At 44.8% G+C, this 27,459-nt stretch overlaps 2 protein-coding genes across 3 annotated transcripts in view; both read right to left on the bottom strand.

The window, feature by feature from the left end:
* Positions 1-27,459, bottom strand: part of LOC121584379 (bone morphogenetic protein receptor type-1B) — a 148,507-nt gene that overhangs the window by 85,654 nt on the left and 35,394 nt on the right. Inside the window, exon 2 of one of the 2 annotated variants that reach the window (XM_041900217.2) lies at positions 21,790-21,859. The exons of the other annotated variant lie outside the window; for it this stretch is intronic. The gene's annotated coding sequence lies outside the window, so the exon portion shown is untranslated. The remainder of the gene's footprint in view (positions 1-21,789; positions 21,860-27,459) is intronic. 2 annotated transcript variants of the gene reach the window in all.
* On the bottom strand, positions 302-27,024 carry LOC123492755 (glycine-rich cell wall structural protein 1-like). The gene is made up of 3 exons (XM_045225905.1): positions 27,016-27,024; positions 26,175-26,267; positions 302-694 (listed from the first exon to the last, which is right to left on the bottom strand). Exons 1-3 carry the CDS (start codon positions 27,022-27,024, stop codon positions 302-304), a joined length of 495 nt encoding a protein of 164 aa, XP_045081840.1.

The raw sequence follows: 27,459 nt of genomic DNA on the forward strand, positions 1-27,459 counted from the left end.
TACCATCCTCCATACGTCTACAGATGAGGGGTATACGTCTATAGGATACGGTGTCTTTATCATTCGCACCTTGACAACAGCATGACAAATGGGTTGATCTAGAGTCCTTTCTGCAGCTGGTCCTCCAAGGCTAAAGAGGGATGCTCGTCTCACACCGACCCCACCCTAGCAGACCCCATTTGGGCTGCATGAGTCACAGAGGGTGGGGGTGAGGGCTGGAACCTGGGCATGCCATGCAGGCTCCAGACCTTCTGTCTGCCCAGTAGACTGTCTCTTAAAGCCTGATCGTGACATGTCTCTCTTAGGCTGTCCACACCTCGTCTCCAACGCCTGTCCCCACCGCTCCACCTCCTGTCCCCACCGCTCCACCGCCTGTCCCCACCTTGTCTCCACCGCCTGTCCCCACCTTGTCTCCACCTCCTGTCCACACCTTGTCTCCACCTCCTGTCCCCACCTTGTCTCCACCTCCTGTCCCCACCTTGTCTCCACCTCCTGTCCCCACCTTGTCTCCACCTCCCGTCCTCACCGCTCCACCTCCCGTCCCCACCGCTCCACCTCCCGTCCCCACCGCTCCACCTCCCGTCCCCACCGCTCCACCTCCCGTCCCCACCGCTCCACCTCCCGTCCCCACCGCTCCACCTCCCGTCCCCACCGCTCCACCTCCCGTCCCCACCGCTCCACCTCCCGTCCCCACCTATGGCTGTAGTGTAGTGAAGCCAGCGGTCCTCAAACTGACACCCCCAGTCTCCCCTTCCCATACCCCTGTCCAAGGCACACACGGGGGAGTCGCTGGAGTTGCTGTCATGTTGCGTAGCCAGAGACGAGAGAGAGCGAGACGAGAGAGAGAGAGACGAGAGAGAGAGAGAGAGAGAGAGAGAGAGAGAGAGAGAGAGAGAGAGAGAGAGAGAGAAGCTCCACACACACACACACAGCTGCTGAGCGTAACTGTGATATTGTGGAACAAAGCTGGAATGCACTGAAGGCTACTGACTCCCTCCCTCCCTCGGCCACCCGGCAAAGCCTTTGTTTTTCCCTGGTTGGTCTGAGGGAAGTGAGAAGGCTGGGACCTAATAGACCCTTTGAAACTAACGCAGATTTTGCAGTCGCTATCTACAGTAAAATATAGAATACAGCAAAATATAGAATACAGTCAAATGTGACTAGTTTCAGGAAACTAGGCGTACGTCGCGCATCACTACTTCAAAGGAGCGCCATTTGAACATAAACTTTTTTTTTTCTATCAAAATGAGTTTTTGGGCAGAAATGCCTTCTGGAACACGTGAACGTTCATGTGCCTAAATAACAAACTTGTATGCCATCTGTAAATACGAATGAAATTGTTAAATTACGAGCCTAGTTGGTTTAGCCACGGAAAAAGACAGCAACCTTCACGCTAGCCATGATTGGCTGAGATAATGAGTGGGCTGGACATGCCGAGAGATGTGTTCGGATTGGTCTGCCATGTAGCGCACTTCTGTCTATAATATGAGCTGGTCAGTATGTGTAGGTAATCCTTTCTAACGCAGCTTTTTTGAAAGATATCACATAGTGGCAGGGATGTAGCTCAGTTGGTAGAGCATGGCATTTGCAACGCCAGGGTTGTGGGTTCGATTCCAGTATAAAAAAAAAAAATGTATGCATTCACTAACTGTAAGTCGCTCTGGATAAGAGCATCTGCTAAATGACGTAAAATGTAAATAGTAGAACTGCATAAGTGTTGCTCTCTACTTTCTGGAGGACTGAGTTGAAATCTGTGGAATTAGAGTATAATAGCTAAGGAGATGGAGAAACTTCTGGCATTTGATTGCAAATATGCAGACAGAGTCAAAAAGAGTACACACAGAAGGCTGTTGAATAAAATACCTGTCTCCGGATTACATCTTCAAACTAAGGGCAACCATGTCATCCGTGACAGAGAGGGAGAAGCATCCATCCATGTATACGGGTAAGAGAGTCTAGCTAGCTACATTTTCAGATATTACACGTTTCTAATTTTGTCAGAAAGTTGTTTTCATTTCAAGTTAAAGTGTACTGTTAGCTAGCTAGCTAACGTTAGCTGGCTGGCTAGCTAGCTAACGTTACGTGTATGATCTGTGTAGTAATATTATTCGTATCTCAGAGCCATTTGCATTGCTAGTTATAGTCTAATGTTAGCTAGTTAACATTGAAACTGGTTGGTTAGCTACCTGCAGATTCATGCAGGGTAGTAACATTAGGAGTTGGGATTATGGTTCATTGTTTAGCTAGCTAGCTACATGTCTAAACATAAGACTCCACTATGCAAGTAACTATTTCAATGGAATGTTTATGATGTCACTGCGACAACTGTCGATAGACGTAGCTGGTAAATTCGCTCTGGCTATCTACTCCGATTTCAGAGCACTCTCATCTGAGTGTGCCAGAGCGCAGAATAACTGACAAATTTACGAACGCTCAACACCCGTTGAATATGGCCGGTGTCAGTAAACGTTGGCAAAAAAGCCTAATTACATTTTTGCAAGCAGCACAGTTGCAGTCACCAAAATGTGTTTAGGTGAGGATGTCTGGGGTTAGGTCAGAGGGGCTACAGTCCTCTCAGGTCAAATCAAATCAAATGTTATTTGTCACATACACGTGTTTAGCAGATGCTATTGCGGGTGTAGCGAAATGCTTGTGTTTCTAGCTCCGACAGTGCAGTAATATCTAACAAGTAATATCTAACATTTTCACAACATATACCCTATACACACAAATCTAAGTAAAGCAATGGAATTAAGAATATATAAATAAATATATGGACAAGCAATGACAGAGCGGCATGGACTAAGATACAGTAGAATAGTATAGAATACAGTATATACATATGAGATGAGTAATGCAAGATATGTAAACATTATTAAAGTAGATTAGTGTTCCATTATTAAAGTGGCCAGTGATTTCTAATCTAGGCAGAAGCCTCTAATGTGCTAGTGAAGGCTATTTAACAGTCTGATGGCCTTGAGATAGAAGCTGTTTTTCAGTCGCTCGGTCCCAGCTTTGATGCACCTGTACTGACCTCGCCTTCTGGATGACAGCGGGGTGAACAGGCAGTGGCTCGGGTGGTTGTTGTCCTTAATGATTTTTTTGGCCTTCCTGTGACATCGGGTGCTGTAGGTGTCCTGGAGGGCTTGTAGTTTGCCCCCAGTGATGCGTTGGGCAGACCACACCACCCTCTAGAGAGCCCTGCGGTTGCGGGCGGTGCAGTTGCCATACAATGCGGTGATACAGCCCGACAGGATGCTCTCAATTGTGCATCTGTAAAAGTTTGTGAGGGTTTTAGGTGCCAAGCCACATTTCTTCAGCCTCCTGAGGTTGAAGAGGCGCTGTTGCGCCTTCTTCACCACACTGTCTGTGTATGTAGACCATTTCAGTTAGTCAGTGATGTGTACGCCAAGGAACTTGATGCTTTCCACTGCAGTCCCGTCGATATGGATAGGGGGGTGTTCCCTCTGCTGTTTCCTGAAGTCCACGATCATCTCCTTTGTTTTGTTGACGTTGAGCGAGATGTTATTTTCCTGACACCAAACTCCCAGAGCCCTCACCTCCTCCCTGTAGGCTGTCTCATCATTGTTGGTAATCAAGCCTACTACTGTTGTGTCGTCTGCAAACTTGATGATTCAGTTGGAGGCGTGCTTGGCCATGGGTGAACAGGGAGTACAGGAGGGGGCTGAGCACGCACCCTTGTGGGGCCCCAGTGTTGAGGATCAGCGAAGTGGAGGTGTTGTTTCCTACCTTCACCACCTGGGGGCGGCCCGTCAGGAAGTCCAGGACCCAGTTGCACAGGGCGGGGTTCAGACCCAGGGCCTCGAGCTTAATGATGAGCTTGGAGGGTATTATGGTGTTGAATGCTGAGCTATAGTTTGCAACGCCAGGGTTGTGGGTTCGTTTCCCACGGGGGGCCAGTATAAAAAAATATATATATGTATTCACTAACTGTAAGTCGCTCTGGATAAGAGCGTCTGCTAAATGACTAAAATGTAAATGTATAGTCAATGAACAGCATTCTTACATAGGTATTCCTCTTGTCCAGATGGGATAGGGCAGTGTGCAGTGTGATGGCGATTGCATCATCTGTGGATCTATTGGGGCGGTAAGCAAATTGAAGTGGGTCAACGCTCTGGATAACATAAAAACAGCCGAACCAGCTCTGCTAGGGCGAGTAAAATGGTCAGAGTGAGCTGTTCTCTCATTTGTGTCTGGAAGTAGCTAGCAAGCTAGCCAACGTTAGCCAGTTAGCTTGGGTGCTTGACTGCTGTTAGGTCAGAACGCTCTGAGCAACCCTACTCCTCGGCCAGAGCGTCCAGTGTGCGCTCTGAACGCTCCGAGAGTGAAACGCTCTGAATTTACAAACTGATAATGCTCTGAGTTCACAAACGCCCAGAGCATACTCTGGCACGCCAAATTAAATGAAACACACCCGTAGTATAAACCAGCCTTTAGTCTTGAAATCTTTGGTTGTTTAGTTCATGGCCTCACGTGATTCCTTAAAGAGATGGCTGGGGCTAAAGCGTAAGAGGGTGTGAACGATGCTGAATCGGTGTAGACAAAGAAAAACATCCAAAGTGAGATTACAAGTTTATCAACTTTCAAAGCAGAATTACTTTCCCATTGTTCCTCAACTGTAGTGTATGATATACCATTTTCTAGCTCTGAGTCTGAGAATTTTGCTACATAAGACCGAATCGAGCCAATCAGTCACATATATAGAATACAGGGCCTCCCGAGTGGTGCAGCGGTCTAAGGCACTGCATCGCAGTGTTGCGGTGTCACTACAGCCTGGGGTTCGATCCCAGGTTTTGTCACAACCGGCCGTGACAGGGAGTCCCATAAGGTGGCGCACAATTGGCCCAGTGTCGTCCGAGTTAAGGGAGTGTTTGGCCGGGGGGGCTTTAATTGGCTCATCGCGAGCGCTCTAGCGACTCCTTGTTGCGGCCCGGCGCCTGCAGGCTGACTTCGGTCGTCAGTTGAACAGTGTTTCATCCGATACATTAGTGCAACTGGCCTCCGGGTTAAGCGAGCGGGTGTTAAGAAATGCGGCTTGGCGGGTCATGTTTCAGAGGACGCATGACTCGATCTTCACCTCTCCCGACCCCTTTGGGGAGTTGCAGCGGTGAGACAAGATCGTATTCTATATATATATAGAATACAGTAAAATATAGAATACAGTATACAGTAAAATATAGAATACAGTAAAATATAGAATAAGGTCATTTGATTAAGTGTTGTACTGCACAATAACAATCATTGTTAACCTTTCTACTGTTCATTTTTCACTCCGAGCTGAAGTTTCCCCTAGGTACAGATCTAGGATCAGCTTCTCCTCCCCCAATCCTAACCTTAATTATTAGTGGGGGAAATGCTGAACTGACCTCAGAACAGCATATAGGGGCAACTTCACCCTACACCATATTTCAGTCATTCGAGAGAATTAATAGTGCTAACAGTAAACAAAGATGGAGGATAAGTTTTAACCAACAAACTTGAAACAAACTGATTTCCTTTATAAATTCTTATATTCTTGAGCCAATTTGAAGCATAAACATTGTTGCATGTGAAATGTTTGGATAGAGGTGTCCAGGTTAAGGACCCACATAAAGGCCTAAACACCCACCCACCTACACTCTACACACACGCAGACACACGTGGGCCCGACACACACTTTCTTTTTCCACCGGTAATTCTGGGAGTGATTTTCAGGGTCATACATGGCTGTGCAAACAGCACGACCTCCCACCTGTAGCGGGAAAATTCATTTCTACACCTCTTAAGAAAATATCATCCAACCTGGCAACACATTGGATTAAATTCACATATTTCCTTTTATTGCTGCCTCGTTTGGCAACCACATAAAACACTCCAAGCCCTGTGCGCTATAGTTAGAACAAAGAACTCGATTCATGATTACTGGTGTTACAAAAGGGAGAAATATTCCCACATTTAGGCCTTGACCTTCACTGTTTACAGTTGACACAGACCAGGTTGAAGTGACAATATAGATCCAAATAGGATACATCAGTGTCAATCATGTCGACGCAATACCTTCGTAAATGACAGAATAAAAACATATCCCCAACAGAGAGACAGTATGGTCCGACACAGTACAACACTTTAACACTGACAATGTGTTGATGCCACAGGAAAGTGGCGACACCTCTTTCCCCTCTCAATGGCAGGTGAAATCCTCCCTCCTTGTATACAGGAAGCAGAAATGTCACTGAAGGTGTTGGGTTTCACCGCTACCTCAGGTGTTTGTGTGGGCTGTGGGCTGGCGGGAGGCGACGAGCCAGACAGGCTTGTTTCTGTAAGGATCAATGTAGGATTAAGGGTAAATCCCTTCTTTCACTGACTTTCTACGAGCCGTCACCCGCTGAATGCTTTACAAGAGAGACACTGACGGGAAGCATAATCCATGTCCACACCACCAGCGCTGGAGTCTAATAAAAAAACCGATGATTTACAGTCGAAAAATAGAACGTATCGGTAACAGAGAGAGTCACTTTGTGTGTGCTGTGATTTGTTGGGTCAGGGGCTCTGGGGGGGGATCAACTGTTTACGGTTCACACACACAGGTGTGGTGAACTACAGGGTAGAGAATAACACAAAGGCTATCATGCAGAACGAACTGCACCCCTTACACAGTTGTGGTACATGGTACAGCAGTGCTCCTTCAGTGGAAGACTGATAACCTCCATGTGCTCTACAGAAAGGCCACAGCCATTCAGCCTTCAACAGGACCAGGGCCTGTACTCATAAAGCGTTTCAGCCTTCAACAGGACCAGGGCCTGTACTCATAAAGCGTTTCAGCCTTCAAAAGGACCAGGGCCTGTACTCATAAAGCGTTTCAGCCTTCAACAGGACCAGGGCCTGTACTCATAAAGCGTTTCAGCCTTTTAGATCATAATGAATAAGAGGAGACTGGATCCTAGATCAGACACTTTATGAATACGGGCCCAGGACATTGTACACTACACACACCGCATGACACTACCCAGCACTTTAACTGCTCTTTTACACAAACACACTAACACCAGGTTTTGTGATCCCTCCATGGGTAATGTGGTTTTCAGATGCGAGGGGATATAATTTCTCTGAATTAAGTAGGTATGGCGAAAACATCACATGAATGTCTCTACCTCCCTCTCACACACTTCACTGGTGTCTTTGGGAAATCCATTTAGCACACGTTCAGTTGAATCCTTACTCATGCATGCTCAACTGTTGTTCCTCCAGTGTAGACACTAGAAACTGGAAGCCTGGGCTGCGTTCAGCTTCCTTTGGCAAAAACACATGCCATTTCCAGGCCAGCAACACAAGTCTGAATTGTATAAAAAGTAACGGGTGACTACAATAACAGTATATAAGCCTAATTAGACCTTCACAAACACTGGCAGGGGATTGCATGCCTTAATTTATTTTCCTTTAAATAAAAAAAATGACTCACTGGTTGTTGATACCGACTATATTCTGAAATGGTATCAAGTTAGTTTCATAGGACAAACATTTGAAAAGGTCCTCATCCACAGAGAGGATTGCCTCAACCAGTGTTTACCAATCCTGGTCCTGGAGACCCAAAGGGGTGCGCATTTTTGTTTTTGCACTATCACACCTGATTCAAAAACATCTATTGCTTGATGATTAGTTGGGTCCGGGGTGAGCCGGGGAGACACTCTGGCAGACATGCGCTCACAAACACAGTGAGTCTCAAGCCCTGCCGTGTGGCTGACCACCTATAAAATCGGTGTGAAACACCAGCAGTGTGGTCAACCAAAAGGATCAAACAGGTGGTAGGTGCACTGGCTCCGGGATGAAGTTTCCCCTAGGTACAGATCTAGGGTCAGCTTCCCCTCCCCCAATCCTAACCTTAACCATTAGTGGGGAAATGCAAAACTGACCCAAGATCAGCGTCTAGGGGCAACTTCACCCTACTCCGTGCCCTGAGTATATTGTAAAGATCTCTGGTTCAGTAGATGATGTACAGCAACATCTTAGTACGATCCATGATTTGCTTGGCATGATAGGAAGAAAACATTCAGTGCCTTCGGAAAGTATTCAGACCCCTTGACTTTTTCCACATTTTGTTAAGTTGCAAACTTATTCTAAAATTGATTAACCTCTTAAGGATCGGACCCTTTTTTTCAATTTTCACCTAAAATGACATACCCAAATCTAACTGCCTGTTGCTCAAGACCTGAAGCAAGGATATGCATATTCTTGATACCATTTGAAAGGAAACACTTTGAAGTTTATTATCCATGCGTTATTATTATTTTTTGTTCCATATTCTTTGAAATGCAAGAGAAAGGCCACAATATAATATAGCAGTTTAGGTGCAATTTAGCAGTGTGTGTGCAACGTTTCAGATTGATCCAGTGAAGCATTGCAATGCTGGACTACTTTGTATCAAGTCTGCCCAAATGTGTCGAATTGGTTTATTGATACATTTTCAAGTACATAACTATATAGAACATACTAAATGATATGGTAATACAAAATGTAATTTTACACACTCCCAGGAATGTCATATATGATGGATAATTTGCTTATACACTAACTTTCACACATCTAGATGGCCGGGTGGGGTGGGTGTGGAGCCAGAGACAGCAGGGGTTCAAACTGTAGAACCCAGTTCCTACATTTTGAATATTTTTTATCAAACAAAACTATGCTGCATTTTATCTCTGGGACCCTTAAGATGACAAATCAGAGCAAGATTATTGAATGTAAGTACATTATTTACCTTCAGAGGTGAATGTAATCAAACCAGTTGCCGTGATATGTTTTTTGTTGTTGTGCACTCTCCTCAAACAATAGCATGGTATTTTTTCACTGTAATAGCTACTGTAAATTGGACAGTGCAGTTAGATTAACAAGAATTTAAGCTTTCTGCCCATATAAGACATGTCTATGTCCTGGAAGGTTTGCTGTTACTTACAACAATCATGCTAATAAAATCAGCGCACGTTAGCTCAACCGTCCCGTATACGGGACACCGATCACGTAGAGGTAAATAAAATAAAAAATTCTCTCATCAATCAACACAATACCCCATAATGACGAAGCAAAAACCGGTTTAGACATTTTTGCTAATTTATTAAAAATAGAAAACGGTAATATCACATTTACATACAGTGCCTTGCAAAAGTATTCATCCCCCTTTGCGTTTTTCCTATTTTGTTGTGTTACAACCTGTAATTTAAATTGATTTTTATTTGGATTTCATGTAATGGACATACACAAAATAGACTAAATTGGTGAAGTGAAATGAAAGAAATAACTTGTTTAAAATGTTTTATAATAATAACTGAAAAGTGGTGCGTGCATATGTATTCATCCCCTTTGCTATGAAGTGCCTAAATAAGATCTGGTGCAACCAATTACTTTCAGAAGTCACATAATTAGTTAAATAAAGTCCACCTGTGTGCAATCTAAGTGTCACATGATCTCAGTATATATATATATATATATATATATATATATATATATATATATATATATACACACACACACACACCTGTTCTGAAAGGCCCCAGAGTCTGCAACACCACTAAGCAAGGGGCACCACCAAGCAAGCGACACAATGAAGACCAAGGAGCTCTCCAAACAGGTCAGGGACAAAGTTGTGGAGAAGTACAGATCAGGGTTGGGTTATAAAAAAATATCCAAAACGTTTAACATCCCACAGAGCACCATTAAATCCATTTGTAAAAAAATGAAAGAATAAGGCGCCACAACAAACCTGACAAGAGAGGGCTGCCCACCAAAACTCACAGACCAGGCAAGGAGGGCATTAATCAGAGAGGCAACAAAGAGACCAAAGATAACCCTGAAGGAGCTGCAACGCTCCACAGCGGCGATTGGAGTATCTGTCCATAGGACCACTTTAAGCCATACACTCCACAGAGCTGGGCTTTACGGAAGAGTGGCCAGAAAAAAGCCATTGCTTAAAGAAAGAAATAAGCAAACACGTTTGGTGTTCGCCAAAAGGCATGTGGGAGACTCCCCAAACATATGGAAGAAGGTACTCTGGTAGATGAGACTAAAATTGAGCTTTTTGGCCATCAAGGAAAACGCTATGTCTGGCGCAAACCCAACACCTCTCATCACCCCGAGAACACCATCCCCACAGTGAAGCATGGTGGTAGCAGCATTATGCTGTGGGGATGTTTTTCCATCGGCAGGGACTGGGAAACTGGTCATAATTGAAGGAATGATGGATGGCGCTAAATACAGGGAAATTCTTGAGGGAAACCTGTTTCATTCTTCCAGACATTTGAGACTGGGACGGAGGTTCACCTTCCAGCAGGACAATGACCCTAAGCATATTGCTAAAGCAACACTCGAGTGGTTTAAGGAAAAACATTTAAATGTCTAGGAATAGCCTAGTCAAAGCCCAGACCTTAATCCAATTGAGAATCTGTGGTATGACTTAAAGATTGCTGTACACCAGCAGAACCCATCCAACTTGAAGGAGCTGGAGCAGTTTTGCCTTGAAGAATGGGCAAAAATCCCAGTGGCTAGATATGCCAAGCTTATAGAGACATACCCAAAGAAACTTGCAACTGCAATTGCTGCAAAAGGTGGCTCTACAAAGTATTGACTTTGGGGGGTGAATAGTTATGCAAGCTCAAGTTTTCAGTTTTTTTGTCTTATTTCTTGTTTGTTTCACAAGAAAATATATGTTGCATCTTCAAAGTGGCAGGCATGTTGTGTAAAGCAAATGATACAAACACCCAAAAAATCCATTTTAATTCCTGGTTGTAAGGCAACAAAATAGGAAAAATGCCAAGGGGGGTGAATACTTTCGCAAGCCACTGTAAGCATTCAGACCGTTTACTCAGTACTTTGTTGAAGCACCTTTGGCAGCGATTACAGCCTCAAGTGTTCTTGGGTATGACGCTACAAGCCTGGCACACCTGTGTTTGGGGAGTTTCTCCCATTCTTCTCTGCAGATCCTCTCAAGCTCTGTCAGGTTGGATGGGGACCGTCGCTGCACAGCTATTTTCAGGTCTCTCCAGAGATGGTAGATCGGGTTAAAGTCCAGGCTCTGGCTGGGCCACTCAAGGACATTCAGAGACTCGTCCCGAAGCCACTACTGCGTTGTCTTGGCTGTGTGCTTAGGGTCGTTGTCCTGTTGGAAGGTAAATCTTTGCCCCCAGTCTGAGGTCCTGAGCGCTCTGGAGCAGGTTTTCATCAAGGATCTCTCGGTACTTTGATCCATTCATCTTTGCCTCCATCTTGACTAGTCTCCCAGTACCTGCCGCTGGAAAACCTCCCCACAGCATGATGTTGCCACCACCATGCTTCCCCGTAGGGCTGGTGTCAGGTTTCCTCCAGACGAGTGGCGCATTGGTCTAAGGCACTGCATCGCAGTGCTAGCTGTGCCACTAGAGATCCTGGTTCGTATCCAGGCTCTGTCGTAGCCGTCCGCGACCGGGAGACCCATGGGGCGGCGCATAATTGGCCCTGCGTCGTCCAGGGTAGGGGAGGGAATGGCCGGCAGGGATGTAGCTCAGTTGGTAGGGCATGGCGTTTGCAACGCCAGGGTTGTGGGTTCAATTCCCAAGGGGGGCCAGTATGAAAAATACAAAAATAATGTATGCACTAACTGTAAGTCACTCTGGATAAGAGCGTCTGCTAAATGACTAAAAATGTAAAAAATTTAAAAATGTAACGCTTGGCATTCAGGTCAAAGTGTTCAATCTTGTTTTCATCAAATCAGATTTTATTTGTCACATGCACCGAATACAACAGGTGTAGACCTTACAGTGAAATGCTTACTTACAAGCCCTTAACCAACAATGCAGTTCAAGAAATAGAGTTAAGAAAATATTTACTAAATAAACTAAAGTAAAAATAGAACAAAAAAGTAAAAAAAAATGTTTACATAACAATAACCAGGCTATATACAGGGGGTACCGGTACCGAGTCAATGTGCAGTTGTACAGGTTAGTTGAGGTAATTTGTACATGTAGGTAGGGGTAAAGTGACTTTGCATAGATTAGATAATAAACAGCGAGTAGCAGCAGTGTAAAAACTAAAGGGGGGGTCAATGTAAATAGTCCGGGTGCCATTTGATTAATTGTTCAGCAGTCTTGTAGCTTGGGAGTAGAAGCTGTTAAGGAGCCTTTTGGACCTAGACTTCGCAATCCGGTACCGCTTGGAGCACATTTGGGCAAATTGTGGGAGATTAACAGTTGTGCCATTATCAAGGAAGAAATGGCACCCAAGACGGAAGAGTCGTGGGTCAGTGAGGTATGAAAAGGGGGATGGGTGAAATTATTCTAGAGTGGAACAAGATGACCGGCCATCGCTCCTCTTCCTAAAGGAATTTGGGCCTCAATGATTACCTTTCAAATCAAATCAAATGTTATTTGTCACATGCACCGAAAACAACAGGTGTAGACCTTACAGTGAAATGCTTACTTACAAGCCCTTAACCAACAATGCAATTTTAAGAAAGAATACCAACAACAAAAACATTTAATATGAAAATAATAAGAAATAAAAGTAACAAATAATTAAAGAGCAGCAGTAAAATATCAGTAGTGAGGCTATATACAGGGGGTACCGGTACTGAGTCAATGTGCGGGGGCACCGGTTAGTCGAGGTAATTGAGGTAATATGTACATATAGGTAGAGTTATTAAAGTGACTATTCATAGATAATAAACAGAGAGTAGCAGCAGCATAAAAGAGGGGGGGGCAATGCAAATGGTCCGGGTAGCCATTTGATTAGATATTCAGGAGTCTTATGGCTTGGGGGTAGAAGCTGTTTAGAAGCCTCTTGAACCTAGACTTGGCGCTCTGGTACCGCTTGCCGTGCGGTAGCATAGAGAACAATCTATGACTTGGGTGACTGGAGTCTTTGACAATTTTTTGGGCCTTCCTCTGACACCGCCTACTATATAGGTCCTGGATGGCAGGAAGATTGGCCCCAGTGATGTATTGTGAAGTACGCACTACCCTCTGTAGCGCCTTACGGTCGGATGCCGAGCAGTTGCCATACCAGGCAGTGATGCAACCGGTCAGGATGCTCTCGATGGTGCAGCTGTATAACTTTTTGAGGATCTGAGGACCCATGCCAAATCTTTTCAGCTTTGTCGTGCCCTCCTCACGACTGTCTTGGTGTGTTTGGACCATGATAGTTCGTTGGTGATGTGGACACCAGGAACTTGAAGCTCTCAACCTGTTCCACTACAGCCCCGTCGATGAGAATGGGGGCGTGCTCAGTCCTCTTTTTTTTCCTGTAGTCCACAATCATCTCCTTTGTCTTGCTCACATTGAGGGAGAGGTTGTTGTCCTGGCACCACACTGTCAGGTCTCTGACCTCCTCCCTATAGGCTGTCTCATCGTTGTCGGTGATAAGGCCTACCACTGATGTGTCGTCAGAAAACGTAATGATGGTGTTGGAGTCGTGCTTGGCCACGCAGTCATGGGTGAACAGGGAGTACAGGAGGGGACTAAGCATGCATCCCTTAGGGGCCCCAGTGTTGAGGATCAGCGTGGCACATGTGTTGTTGCCTATCCTTACCACCTGGGTGTGGCCGTCAGGAAGTCCAGGATCCAGTTGCAAAGGGAGGGGTTTAGTCCCAGGGTCCTTAGCTTAGTGATGAGCTTTGTGGGCACTATGGTGTTGAACGCTGAGATGTAGTCAATGAACAGCTTTCTTACATACAGTGGGGAAAAAAATTATTTAGTCAGCCACCAATTGTGCAAGTTCTCCCACTTAAAAAGATGAGAGAGGCCTGTAATTTTCATCATAGGTACACGTCAACTATGACAGACAAAATGAGGAAAAACAATCCAGAAAATCACATTGTAGCATTTTTTATGAATTTATTTGCAAATGATGGTGGAAAATAAGTATTTGGTCAATAACAAAAGTTTCTCAATACTTTGTTATATACCCTTTGTTGGCAATGACACAGGTCAAACGTTTTCTGTAAGTCTTCACAAGGTTTTCACACACTGTTGCTGGTATTTTGGCCCATTCCTCCATGCAGATATCCTCTAGAGCAGTGATGTTTTGGGGCTGTCGCTGGGCAACACGGACTTTCAACTCCCTCCAAAGATTTTCTACGGGGTTGAGATCTGGAGACTGGCTAGGCCACTCCAGGACCTTGAAATGCTTCTTACGAAGCCACTCCTTCGTTGCCCGGGCGGTGTGTTTGGGATCATTGTCATGCTGAAAGACCCAGCCACGTTTCATCTTCAATGCCCTTGCTGATGGAAGGAGGTTTTCACTCAAAATCTCACGGTACATGGCCCCATTCATTCTTTCCTTTACACGGATCAGTCGTCCTGGTCCCATTGCAGAAAAACAGCCCCCCCAAAGCATGATGTTTCCACCCCCATGCTTCACAGTAGGTATGGTGTTGTTTGGATGCAACTCAGCATTCTTTGTCCTCCAAACACGACGAGTTGAGTTTTTACCAAAAAGTTCTATTTTGGTTTCATCTGACCATATGACATTCTCCCAATCCTCTTCTGGATCATCCAAATGCACTCTAGCAAACTTCAGACGGGCCTGGACATGTACTGGCTTAAGCAGGGGGACACGTCTTGCACTGCAGGATTTGAGTCCCTGGCGGCGTAGTGTGTTACTGATGGTAGGCTTTGTTACTTTGGTCCCAGCTCTCTGCAGGTCATTCACTAGGTCCCCCCGTGTGGTTCTGGGATTTTTGCTCACCGTTCTTGTGATCATTTTGACCCCACGGGGTGAGATCTTGCGTGGAGCCCCAGATCGAGGGAGATTATCAGTGGTCTTGTATGTCTTCCATTTCCTAATAATTGCTCCCACAGTTGATTTCTTCAAACCAAGCTGCTTACCTATTTCAGATTCAGTCTTCCCAGCCTGGTGCAGGTCTACACGTTTGTTTCTGGTGTCCTTTGACAGCTCTTTGGTCTTGGCCATAGTGGAGTTTGGAGTGTGACTGTTGGAGGTTGTGGACAGGTGTCTTTTATACTGATAACAAGTTCAAACAGGTGCCATTAATACAGGTAACGAGTGGAGGACAGAGGAGCCTCTTAAAGAAGAAGTTACAGGTCTGTGAGAGCCAGAAATCTTGCTTGTTTGTAGGTGACCAAATACTTATTTTCCACCATAATTTGCAAATAAATTCATTAAAAATCCTACAATGTGATTTTCTGGATTTTTTTCTCTCAATTTGTCTGTCATAGTTGACGTGTACCTATGATGAAAATTACAGGCCTCTCTCATCTTTTTAAGTGGGAGAACTTGCACAATTGGTGGCTGACTAAATACTTTTTTTCCCCACTGTAGGTGTTCCTATTGTCCAGCTGGAAAAGGGCAGTGTGGAGTGCGATTGAGATTGCGTCATCTGTGGACCTGTTGGGGTGGTATGCAAATTGGAGTGGGTCTAGGGTTTCTGGGATGATGGTGTTGATGTGAGCCATGACCAGCCTTTCAAAGAACTTTATGGCTACAGATGTGAGTGCTACGGGGCGGTAGTCATTTAGGTATGTTACGCATTCTTGGGCACAGGGACTATGGTGGTCTGCTTGAAATGTGGTTATTACAGACTTGGTCAGGGAGAGGTTGAAAATGTCAGTGAAGACACTTGCCAGTTGGTCCGCGCATGTTCTGAGTACACGCCCTGGTAATCAGTCTGGCCCTGCAGCATTATGAATGTTGACCTGTTTAAAGGTCTTGCTCACATCGGCTACGGCGAGCGTGATCACACAGTCGTCCGGAACAGCTGGTGCTCTCATGCATGCTTCAGTGTTGCTTGCCTCGAAGCGAGCATAAAAAGGCATTTAGCTCGTCTGGTAGGCTCGCGTCACCTGGCAGCTCCCGGCTGGGTTTCCCTTTGTAGAGCGTACTAGTTTGCAAGCCCTGCCACATCCGACGAGCATCAGAGCCGGTGTAGTAGGATTCAATCTTAGTCCGGTATTGACGCTTTGCCTGTTTGATTGTTCGTCTGAGGGCATAGCGGGATTTCTTATAAGCGTCCGGATTAGTGTCCCGCTCCGTGAAAGCGGCAGCTCTAGCCTTTAGCTCGGTGTGGATGTTGCCAGTAATCCATGGCTTCTGGTTGGGATATGTACGTACGGTCACTGTGGGGACGACGTCGTCAATGCACTTATTGATGAAGCCAGTGACTGAGGTGGTATAGTCCTCAATGCCATTGGATGAATCTGGAATGAACTGCAAAAATCTCTGAAGCCGGAGACTCTTATCTCCCTCACTAACTTTAAGCATCAGTTGTCAGAGCAGCTTACCGATCACTGCACCTGTACACAGCCATTCTGAAATTAGCCCACCCAACTACCTCATCCCCATATTGTTATTTATTTTGCTCATTTGCACCCCAGTATCTCTATTTGTAAGTCGCTCTGGATAAGAGCGTCTGCTAAATGACTAAAATGTAAATGTATTTGCACATCATCTTCTCCAGTGTTAATAATAATTTATTTTGCACTATGGACTATTTATTGCCTTACCTCCATTACTTACTACATTTGCACACACTGTATATAGATTTTCTATTTTTCTATTGTGTTATTGACTGTACGTTTTTGTTTATCCCATATGCAACTCTGTGTTGTTGTTGTTTTTAATCGCACTGCTTTGCTTTATCTTGGCCAGGTAGCAGTTGTAAATGAGAACTTGTTCTCAACTGGCTTACCTGGTTAAATAAAGGTGAAATAAATAAATAAATAAAAATCATGGAACATATTCCAGTCTGTGCTAGCAAAACAGTCCTGTAGCATAGCATCCGCATCATCTGACCACTTCCGTATTGAACGAGTCACTGGTACTTCCTGCTTTAGTTTTTGCTTGTAAGCAGGAATCAGGAGGATAGAGTTATGGTCAGATTTGCCAAATGAAGGGCGTGGGAGAGCTTTGTATACGTCTCTGTGTGTGGAGTAAAGGTGGTCTAGAGTTATTTTACCTCTGGTTGCACATGTGACATGCTGGTAGAAATGAGGTAAAACGGATTTAAGTTTGCCTGCATTAAAGTCCAGAGAATCCTGTTTCTCATGGATTTGAGAGTCTTTACGTGTCTTTTGGCAAACTCCAAGCGGGCTGTCATGTGCCTTTTACTAAGGAGTGGCTTCCATCTGGCCACTCTACCATAAAGGCCTGATTGGTGGAGTGCTGCAGCGATGGTTGTCCTTCTGGAAGGTTCTCCCATCTGCACAGAGGAACTCTGGAGCTCTGTCAGAGGTTATTGGTCACCTCCGGGCGGCCAGCTCTAGGAAGAGTCTAGGTGGTTCCAAACTTCTTCCATTTAAGAATGATGGAGGCCACCGTGTTCTTGGGGACCTTCAATGCTGAGGATTCTTTTTGGTACCCTTCCCCAGATCTGTGCCTCGACACAATTCTGTCTCTGAGCTCTACGGACAATTCCTTCGACCTCATGGCTTGGTTTTTGCTCTGATATGCACTGTCAGCTGTGGGACCGTATATAGAAAGGTGTGTGCCTTTCCAAACCATGTCCAATCAACTGAATTTACCACAGGTGGACTCCAATCAAGTTGTAGAAACATCTCAAAGACGATCAATGGAAACAGGATGCACCTAAGCTCAATTTCGAGTCTCATAGCAAAGGGTCTGAATACTTATGTAAATAAGGTATTTCTGTTTTTTATTTGTAATAAATGTGCAAAAATGTCTAAAAACCTGTTTACGCTTTGTTATTATGAGGTATTGTGTATATATTGCTGAGGATTATTATTATTTTAAATCCATTTTAGAATAAGGCTGTAACGTAACAAAATGTGGAAAATGTAAAGGGGTCTGAATACTTTCCGAAGGCACTGTATCTACTGCTAATGTTGTGTAGTAGTAGTGTGTACAGTACCATATAAACACGGTGTGTGTGTGCATGCTTGCTAAACAGGAATTTGATGCATACGAAGGGAGGCCTGCGCTAGGCCTACTAGACAGTCAAAAATCAAATCAAATGTTATTTGTCACATACACGTGTTTAGCAGATGTTATAACGGGTGTAGCGAAATGCTTGTGCTTCTAGCTCCGACAGTGCAGTAATATCTAACCATTTGACAACATATACCCAATACACATAAAACTAGTAAGGAATGGAATTTAAGAATATATACATATATGGACAAGCAATGACAGAGCGGCATGGACTAAGATACAGTAGAATATTATAGAATAGAAGCCGGAATTCTTACTGGTTGGTAGGTGATTAAATACTTATGCCATGCAATAAAATGCAAATTAATTACTTAAAAATCATACAATGTGATTTTCTGGATTTTTGTTTTAGATTCCGTCTCTCACAGTTGAAGTGTACCTATGATAAAAATTACAGACCTCTACATGCAGGAAAACCTGCAAAATCGGCAGTGTATCAAATACTTGTTCTCCCCACTGCACATATGAGATTAGTAGTGCAAAATATGTAAACATTATTAAAGTGACTAGTGTTCCATTTCTTAAAGTGGCCAGTGATTTCAATAGGCATCAGCAGCCTCTAATGTGCTAGTGATGGCTATTTAACAGTCTGATGGCCTTGAGATAGAAGCTGTTTTTCATTATCTCGGTCCAAGCTTTGATGCACCTGTACTGGCCTCGCCTTCTGGATGATAGTGAGGTGAACAGGCAGTGGCTCGGGTGGTTGATGTCCTTGATGATCTTTTTGGCCTTCCTGTGACATTAGGTGCTGTATGTGTCTTGGGAGGGCGGGTAGTTTGCCCCCGGTAATGCTTTCGGCAGACTGCACCACCCCCTGGAGAGCCCTGCGGTTGCGGGCGGTGTAGCCCATCAGGATGCTCAAGAGTCTTTACCACCCGTCTGGGAATTGAACCCCAGTCTCCCACGTGACAGGCGGGGATACTCACCACTATACTAACGTGCTTAGTGCAGAAGCCTAATTCAAATGTAGCGAACTGATACAAGCTGACATTCTGCGGCTCAAATACATTTTTCAAACCATAGAGCATGTTCATAACATCAGCCATTCATGTAATCTTAATATCAATCTAAGCCATTTTAAACGAATCATGGCCACCACTTACGCAATTTCTGGGGTAGGAAACATTCTACCATCTGTACAATGTCAAAGCACTACTTAGTTAGACAAGCGCACAAATCCCCTCGCAATAAGAGCTGTGCCCATTCAAATGTTCAAATTATATACAGTAAAATGTCGGTTTGCCTAATCAACTGTCATTTACCTTCCGGTGTCAAGCTCTTGGGAAAAAAGTAGTTTGGTTTAGAAAGTATGACGACAGAAAGCTTCTGGGTAATGTTACCAATTACCCATGTTTCCCAAACCTGGTTTACCCAAAGCACAGCTTTTTTTTTTCTCCAACTAATCAACTCATCAAACCATTCATTAGTTGAACCAGGTACGTAAGTGCTAGGGCAAAAAAACATTTATTTTTTAACCCTTTGGGTCGCCAGAACCAGGATTGTGAAAGACTTTAGCTTTAGCAGCACTCACTAGGACGGGATGGCCAGTCAACAGCTAACTATCAACCAGGGCCCTGATTATACACTGAACAAAAATATAAACGCAACATGTAAAGTGTCGGTCCCATGTTTCATGAGCTGAAATAAAAGATCCCAGAAATTTTCCATAAGCACATAAACGCTCAAATTTTGCACACAAATTTGTTTACATCCCTGTTAGTGAGCATTTGTCCTTTGCCAAGATGATGATTACACAGGTGCTACATGAGACAAAAGGCCACTCTAAAATGTGCAGTTTTGTCACACAACACAATGTTGCGTCTCAAGTTTTAAGGGAGAGTGCAATTGGCATGCTGAGTGCAGGAATGTCCACCAGAGCTGTTGCCAGATAATTTAATGTTACCATAAGCTGCCTTCAATGTCGCTTTAGAGAATTTGGCAGTACGTCCAACCGGCCTCACAACCGCAGACCACGTGTAACCACGCCAACCCAGGATCTCCACATCCGGCTTCTTCACCTGCAATATCGTCTGAGACCAGCCCCCCCGGACAGCTGATGAAACTGTGGGTTTGCACAACTGAAGGATTTCTGCACAAACTGTCAGAAACCATCTCATGGAAGCTCATCTGCGTGCTCGTCGTCCTCACCAGGGTCTTGACCTGACTGCAGTTTGGAGTCGTAACCAACTTCAGTGGGCAAATGCTCACCTTTGATGGCCACTGACACGCTGGAGAAGTGTGGTCTTCACGGATGAATCCCGGTTTCAACTGTACCAGGCAGATGACAGACAGCGTGTATGGCGCTGTGTGGGCGAGCAGTTTGCTGATGTCAACATTGTGAACAGAGTGCCCCATAGTGGTGGTGGGGTTATGGTATAGGCAGGCATAAGCTATGGACAACAAACACAATTGCATTTTATCGATGGCAAATTGAATGCACAGAGATACTGTAACGAGATCCTGAGGCCCATTGTCATGCCATTCATCCGCCGCCATCACCTCATGTTTCAGCATGATAATGGCGCAAGGATCTGTACACAATTCCTGTAAGCTGAAAATGTCCCAGTTCTTCCATGGCCTGCATACTCACCAGACATGTCATGTTTGGGATGCTCTGGATCGACATGTACGACAGCGTGTTTCAGTTCCCACCAATATCCAGCAACTTCACACAACCATTGAAGAGGAGTGGGACAACATTCCACAGGCCACAATCAACAGCCTGATCAATTCTATGCGAAGGAGATGTGTAGCGCTGCATGAGGCAAATGGTGGTCACACCAGATACGGACTGGTTTTCTGATCCACGCCCCTACCTTTTTTTAAAGGTATCTGTGACCAACAGATACATATCTGTACTCCCAGTAATGTGAAATCCATAGATTAGGGCGTAATTAATGTATTTTTAATTGACTGATTTCCTTATATGAACTGTAACTCAGGAAAATCGTTGAAATTGTTGCATGTTGCGTTTCTATTATTGTTCAGTGTATTTACAGTGATGCAGCTGGTTTGGATTACACCGAGGCATTAAAAGAACGACAGCTTCCTGATTCAATCACCATATCCCACTGTTGAGTCTGTCTGAGAGGCCCCGGTCAGAGTAGAGTTGCAGTAGTGATGGGGGGGGAATTGATACTTTGACTTCAAACACCCCCCCACACCCCCACATTTTTTGTCTTTTTAAATGCTACATAGCGTTAGCTATTGCTAGTTGGCTGTACCTGCATCAAAACTCCATCCTATAGCTTGTTCTTCATCTTTTTAAATAGTGAGCCAACATGTTTTCAGCACTTATTTCCATGACTGATTAAAACTAATTTTCTCTCTGCAGCAGAAATAGTGAGCAATATGTTCGGAACATCACAAATCACAATAAAACGTTTGTATTTTTTTATTCAATGATCGCAGTATCGAATCGCTAAACATATCGTGGGCACCTACGTATCGTGATAATATCGTATCGTGATAATATCGTATCGTGATAATATCGTATCGTGATAATATTGTATCATGATAATATCGTAATGTGAGGTCCCTGGCAATTCCCAGCCCTAAATTGCATTGCGATGGGATTCACAGCGGAGGACGGCCGGAGTACATTACATTTATGAGGGATTCCCACCAGTACGGCATCCATATTAGAACGCCATTTTGTCTGACGAAGGACGACTTCACATTTTTTTTACATTTATATTGGAGTCATTCAGCAGACGCTTTTTACTGTATCCAGAGTGCATTCGTCTTAAGATAGCTAGGTGGAACAACCGCATATCACAGTCATAGGAAACATATTTTTCCTCAATAAAGTAGCTATCAGCAAAGTCAGAGCTAGTAAGGGGGAATATGGATGCCGCAGCTCACCTCTTCGATGTCCTGTTTCAAACGGATACCTGTGAGAGGGTGTCCGGAAGGCGGTCAGTGATGGTCAAGCCTGGGTGAACATGGTCAATGGAGTAAGGGAGGGGAGGGCAGTAGAGCAGAGAACAGGCTGGCAGACTCACTGGCACTTTAATTATCAATAATGAGGAGGCATGCAGTATCTTCAGAAGCCCTATCAGACAGGAGGCTTCATTTCATCTGCACGTCAGACACACACACACGCACGCACGCATGCACACACACACACACATAGGACTCGCACCCACACAAACACACAACATTTGATTCAAAGCATTATTTGAAGTGGAACACACTATCGTGGCTGTGCATCTTTTTAATCAAAAACATTCCAGGGTATTTTTTACGAGTACAACGCTATCAGCAGCAGTATAACAGAGTAAGATTAGTCTCCCGAACACATCTCAATGCTCCAATGATCCCGCATACTGAACATGCCGTTGTCTGTCTGATGACACCATGGTGGGACATTGAGTTCATGGCTGCCATTGCTCTGAGGGCAAATCTAATGCTCCATGGTGAAGTTTCCCCTGGGTACAGATCTAGGATCAGCTTTTCCTGCCCCTATCCTAACCATTAGTGGGGGAACTGCGAAACTGATCTCAGATCAGTGTCTAGGGGCAACTTCACCCTACACCATATTGAACATGATACAGCTGCATGGTGAATTACTGTTGACCAGAGTATTGCCTAAGATCCAAACAGTAGTAAGGTTGGTCACGGTCACCCTCACTCAGTCACAGCCTGTGGACAGCTGCAGCTTTGGGTCCCCATCTCCACAGTCACAGTCCTGGACCTATGTTGTGTCCTCACCTGGTGGAAGGACACATTCATCCAACCACAGAGACACACAGAGGACTCCCCTGTAAGCTGCCTGTCCAAAAAAAAACGCTAGTCTGCCTGCATGTCTGTCCGTCCGTCTGGTTTGATTGACGGGATCCCAAAAGTGTTGCTGATGTAATGTTTCCACGGCAAAAAAAATGTCCGGGTGTGAGGTACAGTATGTACTCATGAACAGGTTACTGGTGTACTTTACGAGGTGTCCATGACGAAACACAAAAGCTTCCTGCACCACTTAACCCTATCCCTCCTTAACCCTATCCCTCCTGCACCACTTAACCCTATCCCTCCTTAACACCTCCTGCACCACTTAACCCTATCCCTCCTTAACCCTATCCCTCCTGCACCACTTAACCCTATCCCTCCTTAACACCTCCTGCACCACTTAACCCTATCCCTCCTTAACCCCTCCTGCACCACTTAATTCATATCAGTCACCTTTGAAATCCTTTTAAATACTTTATCTGGGCTCGATTGGCCATGCCTGGTGCAATGTAATCAAAAGAATAGCAAAAAGTGCAAACACTGCCGATCTGGCACTTCTGGCAGGTTAAAGCAAATGCTAAAATAACAAACGATTTCAATAGTATTTGAAGTCATGTTTGCTTCATTTCCATGTTTAGACCTGTTCTGATTTGCGGAGCACATGGAGAAACGGCAGACTGCCGCACCACTTGAACAACACTGCCTGCATCAACTAACCGCCTTTGGGAGAGCCCTACTACATCCATCAAGTCCAGCAGGACAGCTCCTGAGCGTTGCACGGGTTCAAAGACTCCAAATCCTCTGTGGTCGCCACGCAGGTCAAGTGTCAGCGTCTGAGCAGGGCGAAGGGTGAGAGCAAGCGCAGCAGGTAAAAGAAAACAGATGAGGTTGGACGGTTCTCTCATTTCCTCTCGTCCGTCTTGACGACAGGAGGGAGGGCAAGGAAGGGAGGATAAGATACTAGCAACCCAGTGGAACGGGACCCATATTCATAAAGCATCTCAGAGTAGGAGAGCTGATCTATGAGCAGGTCCCCCGCTGTCCATTTAATATTATTCATTATGATCTAAAAAGGCTAAACTGATCCTAGATCAGCAGTCCTATACTCAGGCGCTTTATGAACACAGGCCCTGCTGGTCTCTATCCAGTCTGAGCTGTTTTGAGGAGGTGAGTGAGTGTTGGATCTCAGCTGATCCAGAGCCAGTGAGTGGCTGCCTGGTAGGTATAGAGTAAGCTGGCCAGTTGAGGGGCCTTGACCGCACTCCACCACCCTGCCCAAGCCAACGGGCAGCTCTTTTGAAAAGGTGTGCAGCCACCCCGCCACCCCCCCGATGGAATGTTATTCCTAGAGCCTGACATCGTTTCCCACCATTGGACACTCAGGTGCTCATTCCCTTCAGACCTGTTGACACAGCCAGCCAGGGCTTCACCTTCCAGGGATTAGACGGTGGCCCTGGAGCCTCCCTTCACCAGGCCTGGGTGGTAGGTTACACACAGACAGGACTAGGCCTCCTGGCAACAGGCTGAAGCTGCTTAGCCGCCATTGAGGCGACACAGAGGGGTAGCCGCAAAATTACGTAGCATTTGACGGGTGTGAACAGGAGCTGAACTTTCAATTCAATTCAATTCAATTCAATTCAATTGGCATGGGAAACATATATTTACATTGCCAAAGCACTTGAAATAGATAATAAACTAAAGTGAAATAAACAATCCGAAATGAACAGTAAACATTAAACTCATAAGTTTCAAATGTCATATTATGGCTATGTACAGTGTTATAATGACAATATGACTTAACAATATTCATGACACCTTTGTGCTCTTCTCTTCCAGCACTAATGTTTCACCAAAAACACCACATGGGCAGTAACTCTACACCACAGTGTAATCACATGACTAACTCTCCAGTTATTCTATTAGCACGCAGCAACGCCAGCTAACTATTTTCCTAGTAGAGGAAGTAACTGCCTCAATAGAGGCACACTTGATTTGATTTATTAGGATCCCCATTAGCCGACGCCAACGGCGACAGCTAATCTTACACATAACGAAAAATACATTACAGACAAAATACTTTACAATTACATACATTTAACTGTCCTGTTTCAAAACAACCCGAAACAACCCAAAATACCCAATGCCTCTCAGTAAATCCCAAATCATTTGGGAGCGAGAGCGATGAGAGAGTTATTGGTTGTGATGTTGGAAATGCTAAAATATATTATATATGTTTTCTGGGTTCAACAGTGTGCTGTGTGGGTCTTCATCCTCCCAAGGGATGTGTTTTGTAACCCTACACACCTGTGACTGATAGTGATTGATTAAAGGGATAGTTTACTCAGAAACGAATGGTTGGTTTGATATTTAGTTGAGTTTTCTACAACAACAAAAAATTAATAAAATCCTGCCGTTCAAGCTAACATTCCATTGACGTTCAATGTCTGTCGGTTCAATGTATTTTTGCCCGGCGGTGGTTATGTTCAGATCAATCTGCTTATGATTTAGGACGAATCCGCCACGTTCTCTTTCACGCCCCAGCCCAAACGTGTGGGGGCTACACGTGCTAGTTATTTTTACAGTGCCTGTAAAGACATTAGTATTTTACCAGCTGTCAATGGAATATCCAACGCTTATTTTATTTGACACCCTTCACCAATCTTGTTGAGCCTGCATCCTCCTACAGAGCTTGGTCTGAGCCAAGTCAAACTAAGGAAACTGTGCCTTAAAATGCATATTGTGTCGTGTTAGGGATAGTCAATTAGATAATTCCTTTCTCTTTCCAATCAACAATTTCAACGAACATCAAGAACAAGTTTTATCTAATTGTCAACTGACACAAACAACATTAGCGTTACATTCCAACCACAACCAGGGACAACTTAGTCAACTACAAATTTTCCTCTCAGACAACAAAAGACACCTAGTTGAATTCATTTTTTTTCTTCCAGCCAGGCAGCCCCTCGTAAATCGCTCCAGACTGCAAGGCAGGCCTCTCTTGGACATCTGATTGTGATTAAAACATGGCCTGAGAGCGGTTTCAACACCACACCTCTTAAGGCCGCGTCCCGAATTGCACCCTATTCCCTAGATAGTTCACTACTTTTGTCCAGGGCCCATACAGCTCTGGTCAGGTGTGCACTACAGGGAATAGGGTGCCAAAGACTCCATCCCACCATCCCCCCTCTCCCGCTCCCTCACACACCCTGCCATTCGGGACTCAGCCTTAGTTTCAGCCATAAAAGACTCCATCCCACCATCCCTTCCTCCACTTCTCCGTCCCCTGGAACAGTCATGCTTCTGTGCACTGTTGATTAGCTAGAACCTGAGGAGCTGGCTGAAGGGATTTTATTGTGTTCGTTAAAATGTAAAGACCATATCCAATGTCCAGAGAGAAGCCCCGCTATCTGAGGAAGGAAACCTTTTCTCTCCATTTCATTATTCACCCTCTTGCGATCCAATATCTGTGTGTATGTTTATGCTTATCATCTTACACACTGGTAGATCAACAAGCCTTCCTATACCTGAGTGAACGCATCGTTCTGGCTGAGACCGTCCTGGCTGAGACCGTCCTGGCTGAGGCCGTCCTGGCTGAGGCCGTCCTGGCTGAGGCCGTCCTGACAGGATGTAGTATAGCTCTACTGTTGAGAAGACACTCCTTTAAAACACACACACTCACTCACTCCAAGAGTGTGTGTGCCCGTGCGTGGGTGCGTATGTGTGCATGCATGTGGGAGAATGTGTGTGAGGTGTTAAGTTATTTGTTTTGGCTGATTCCATAATCCTGCAACATGTGCTTAAACCCATCATAGATTCCTCTGAAGAAGAACGCGGACAGTCCCACTCCTTAGTATCAAAAGAGATCCATAGTCGTATCACACATTTTTCCAATCGGCAGTTCCAAACCCTTAATATAGCTCGACACACTTCTGAATGCCACTCATTGTTCAACATAGCTTATTTAAACAACTGGGGACCTGACAATCCCCTGACTAATGGCTGCGGTGCGTTCCAGGCTGACTACATTGCAGACAATGCATTGCATTAACCAATACAATGTTTGCATTCCACGTTATCGACTGCGCAGTCGGGCATCAGACTGAACGCAGCCATTCTCTTCACTGGCCCACAAAGGATATCAGGGTCTGTGGGGTATGTTCAAAAAACAACAACAACAACAACAGTATTGCCTTCTCTCACTAGGCCTGGTGTGATAACAACATGGGTATTGTGTTTGTGGCAGATCCTGTCGTTTTGCTTTATGCTTGTGGAATGCTAGCTAATTGTGACGGCTCAGTAAAATGCCACACACCGACCTAGAGGAACGGAGGGCCACTGATGGTCATAGTGGCCCAGACAGTTTACAGGCTGCATCGCTCTCATCTGAGCACATCTGTCAAACTCCTTCTTTTAGAGCATGGCTAAGCACATGGACTTTACTTCGTGAAAAATGTGAAGACATTTGAAGAGAGAGTTAGAGAATTGTCTTCAGACTACAAATACTACATTTAATGTAATCTGCGTTTGCAGTGCATGTTCTTGCAATAGCAGGTCGCATGTGCACTGCATCAATAACTCGCTATCTAAATTAGTCTCGATATATGAATTGTTTCTATTGTTTTATTTGTAAAATAAATCAATAAAAATCGGTCCGTGTGACAGAATCAACTCTCCTGCGCTCCCTCTCTCTATCTGGGGGTTGGGATATATTTACACAGGAAACTGTGTGGACAAGGTTCAGAAGTTTGGGGTTGTAAAACAGTGCTCGGTGCATATCACATTGAATATAAAACCCTTAGTGTGCGGAGG

The sequence above is a fragment of the Coregonus clupeaformis genome, chromosome 16, assembly GCF_020615455.1.
Source record: "Coregonus clupeaformis isolate EN_2021a chromosome 16, ASM2061545v1, whole genome shotgun sequence".
Taxonomy (NCBI): domain Eukaryota; kingdom Metazoa; phylum Chordata; class Actinopteri; order Salmoniformes; family Salmonidae; genus Coregonus; species Coregonus clupeaformis.

Bases quoted from the DNA above. Each gene is read 5' to 3' on its own strand.
- LOC123492755 (XM_045225905.1), bottom strand. The intron at 695-26,174 runs GTATAGGAAGGC...CTACAGCCATAG, and splicing joins AGAACGATGCGTTCACTCAG to GTGGGGACGGGAGGTGGAGC.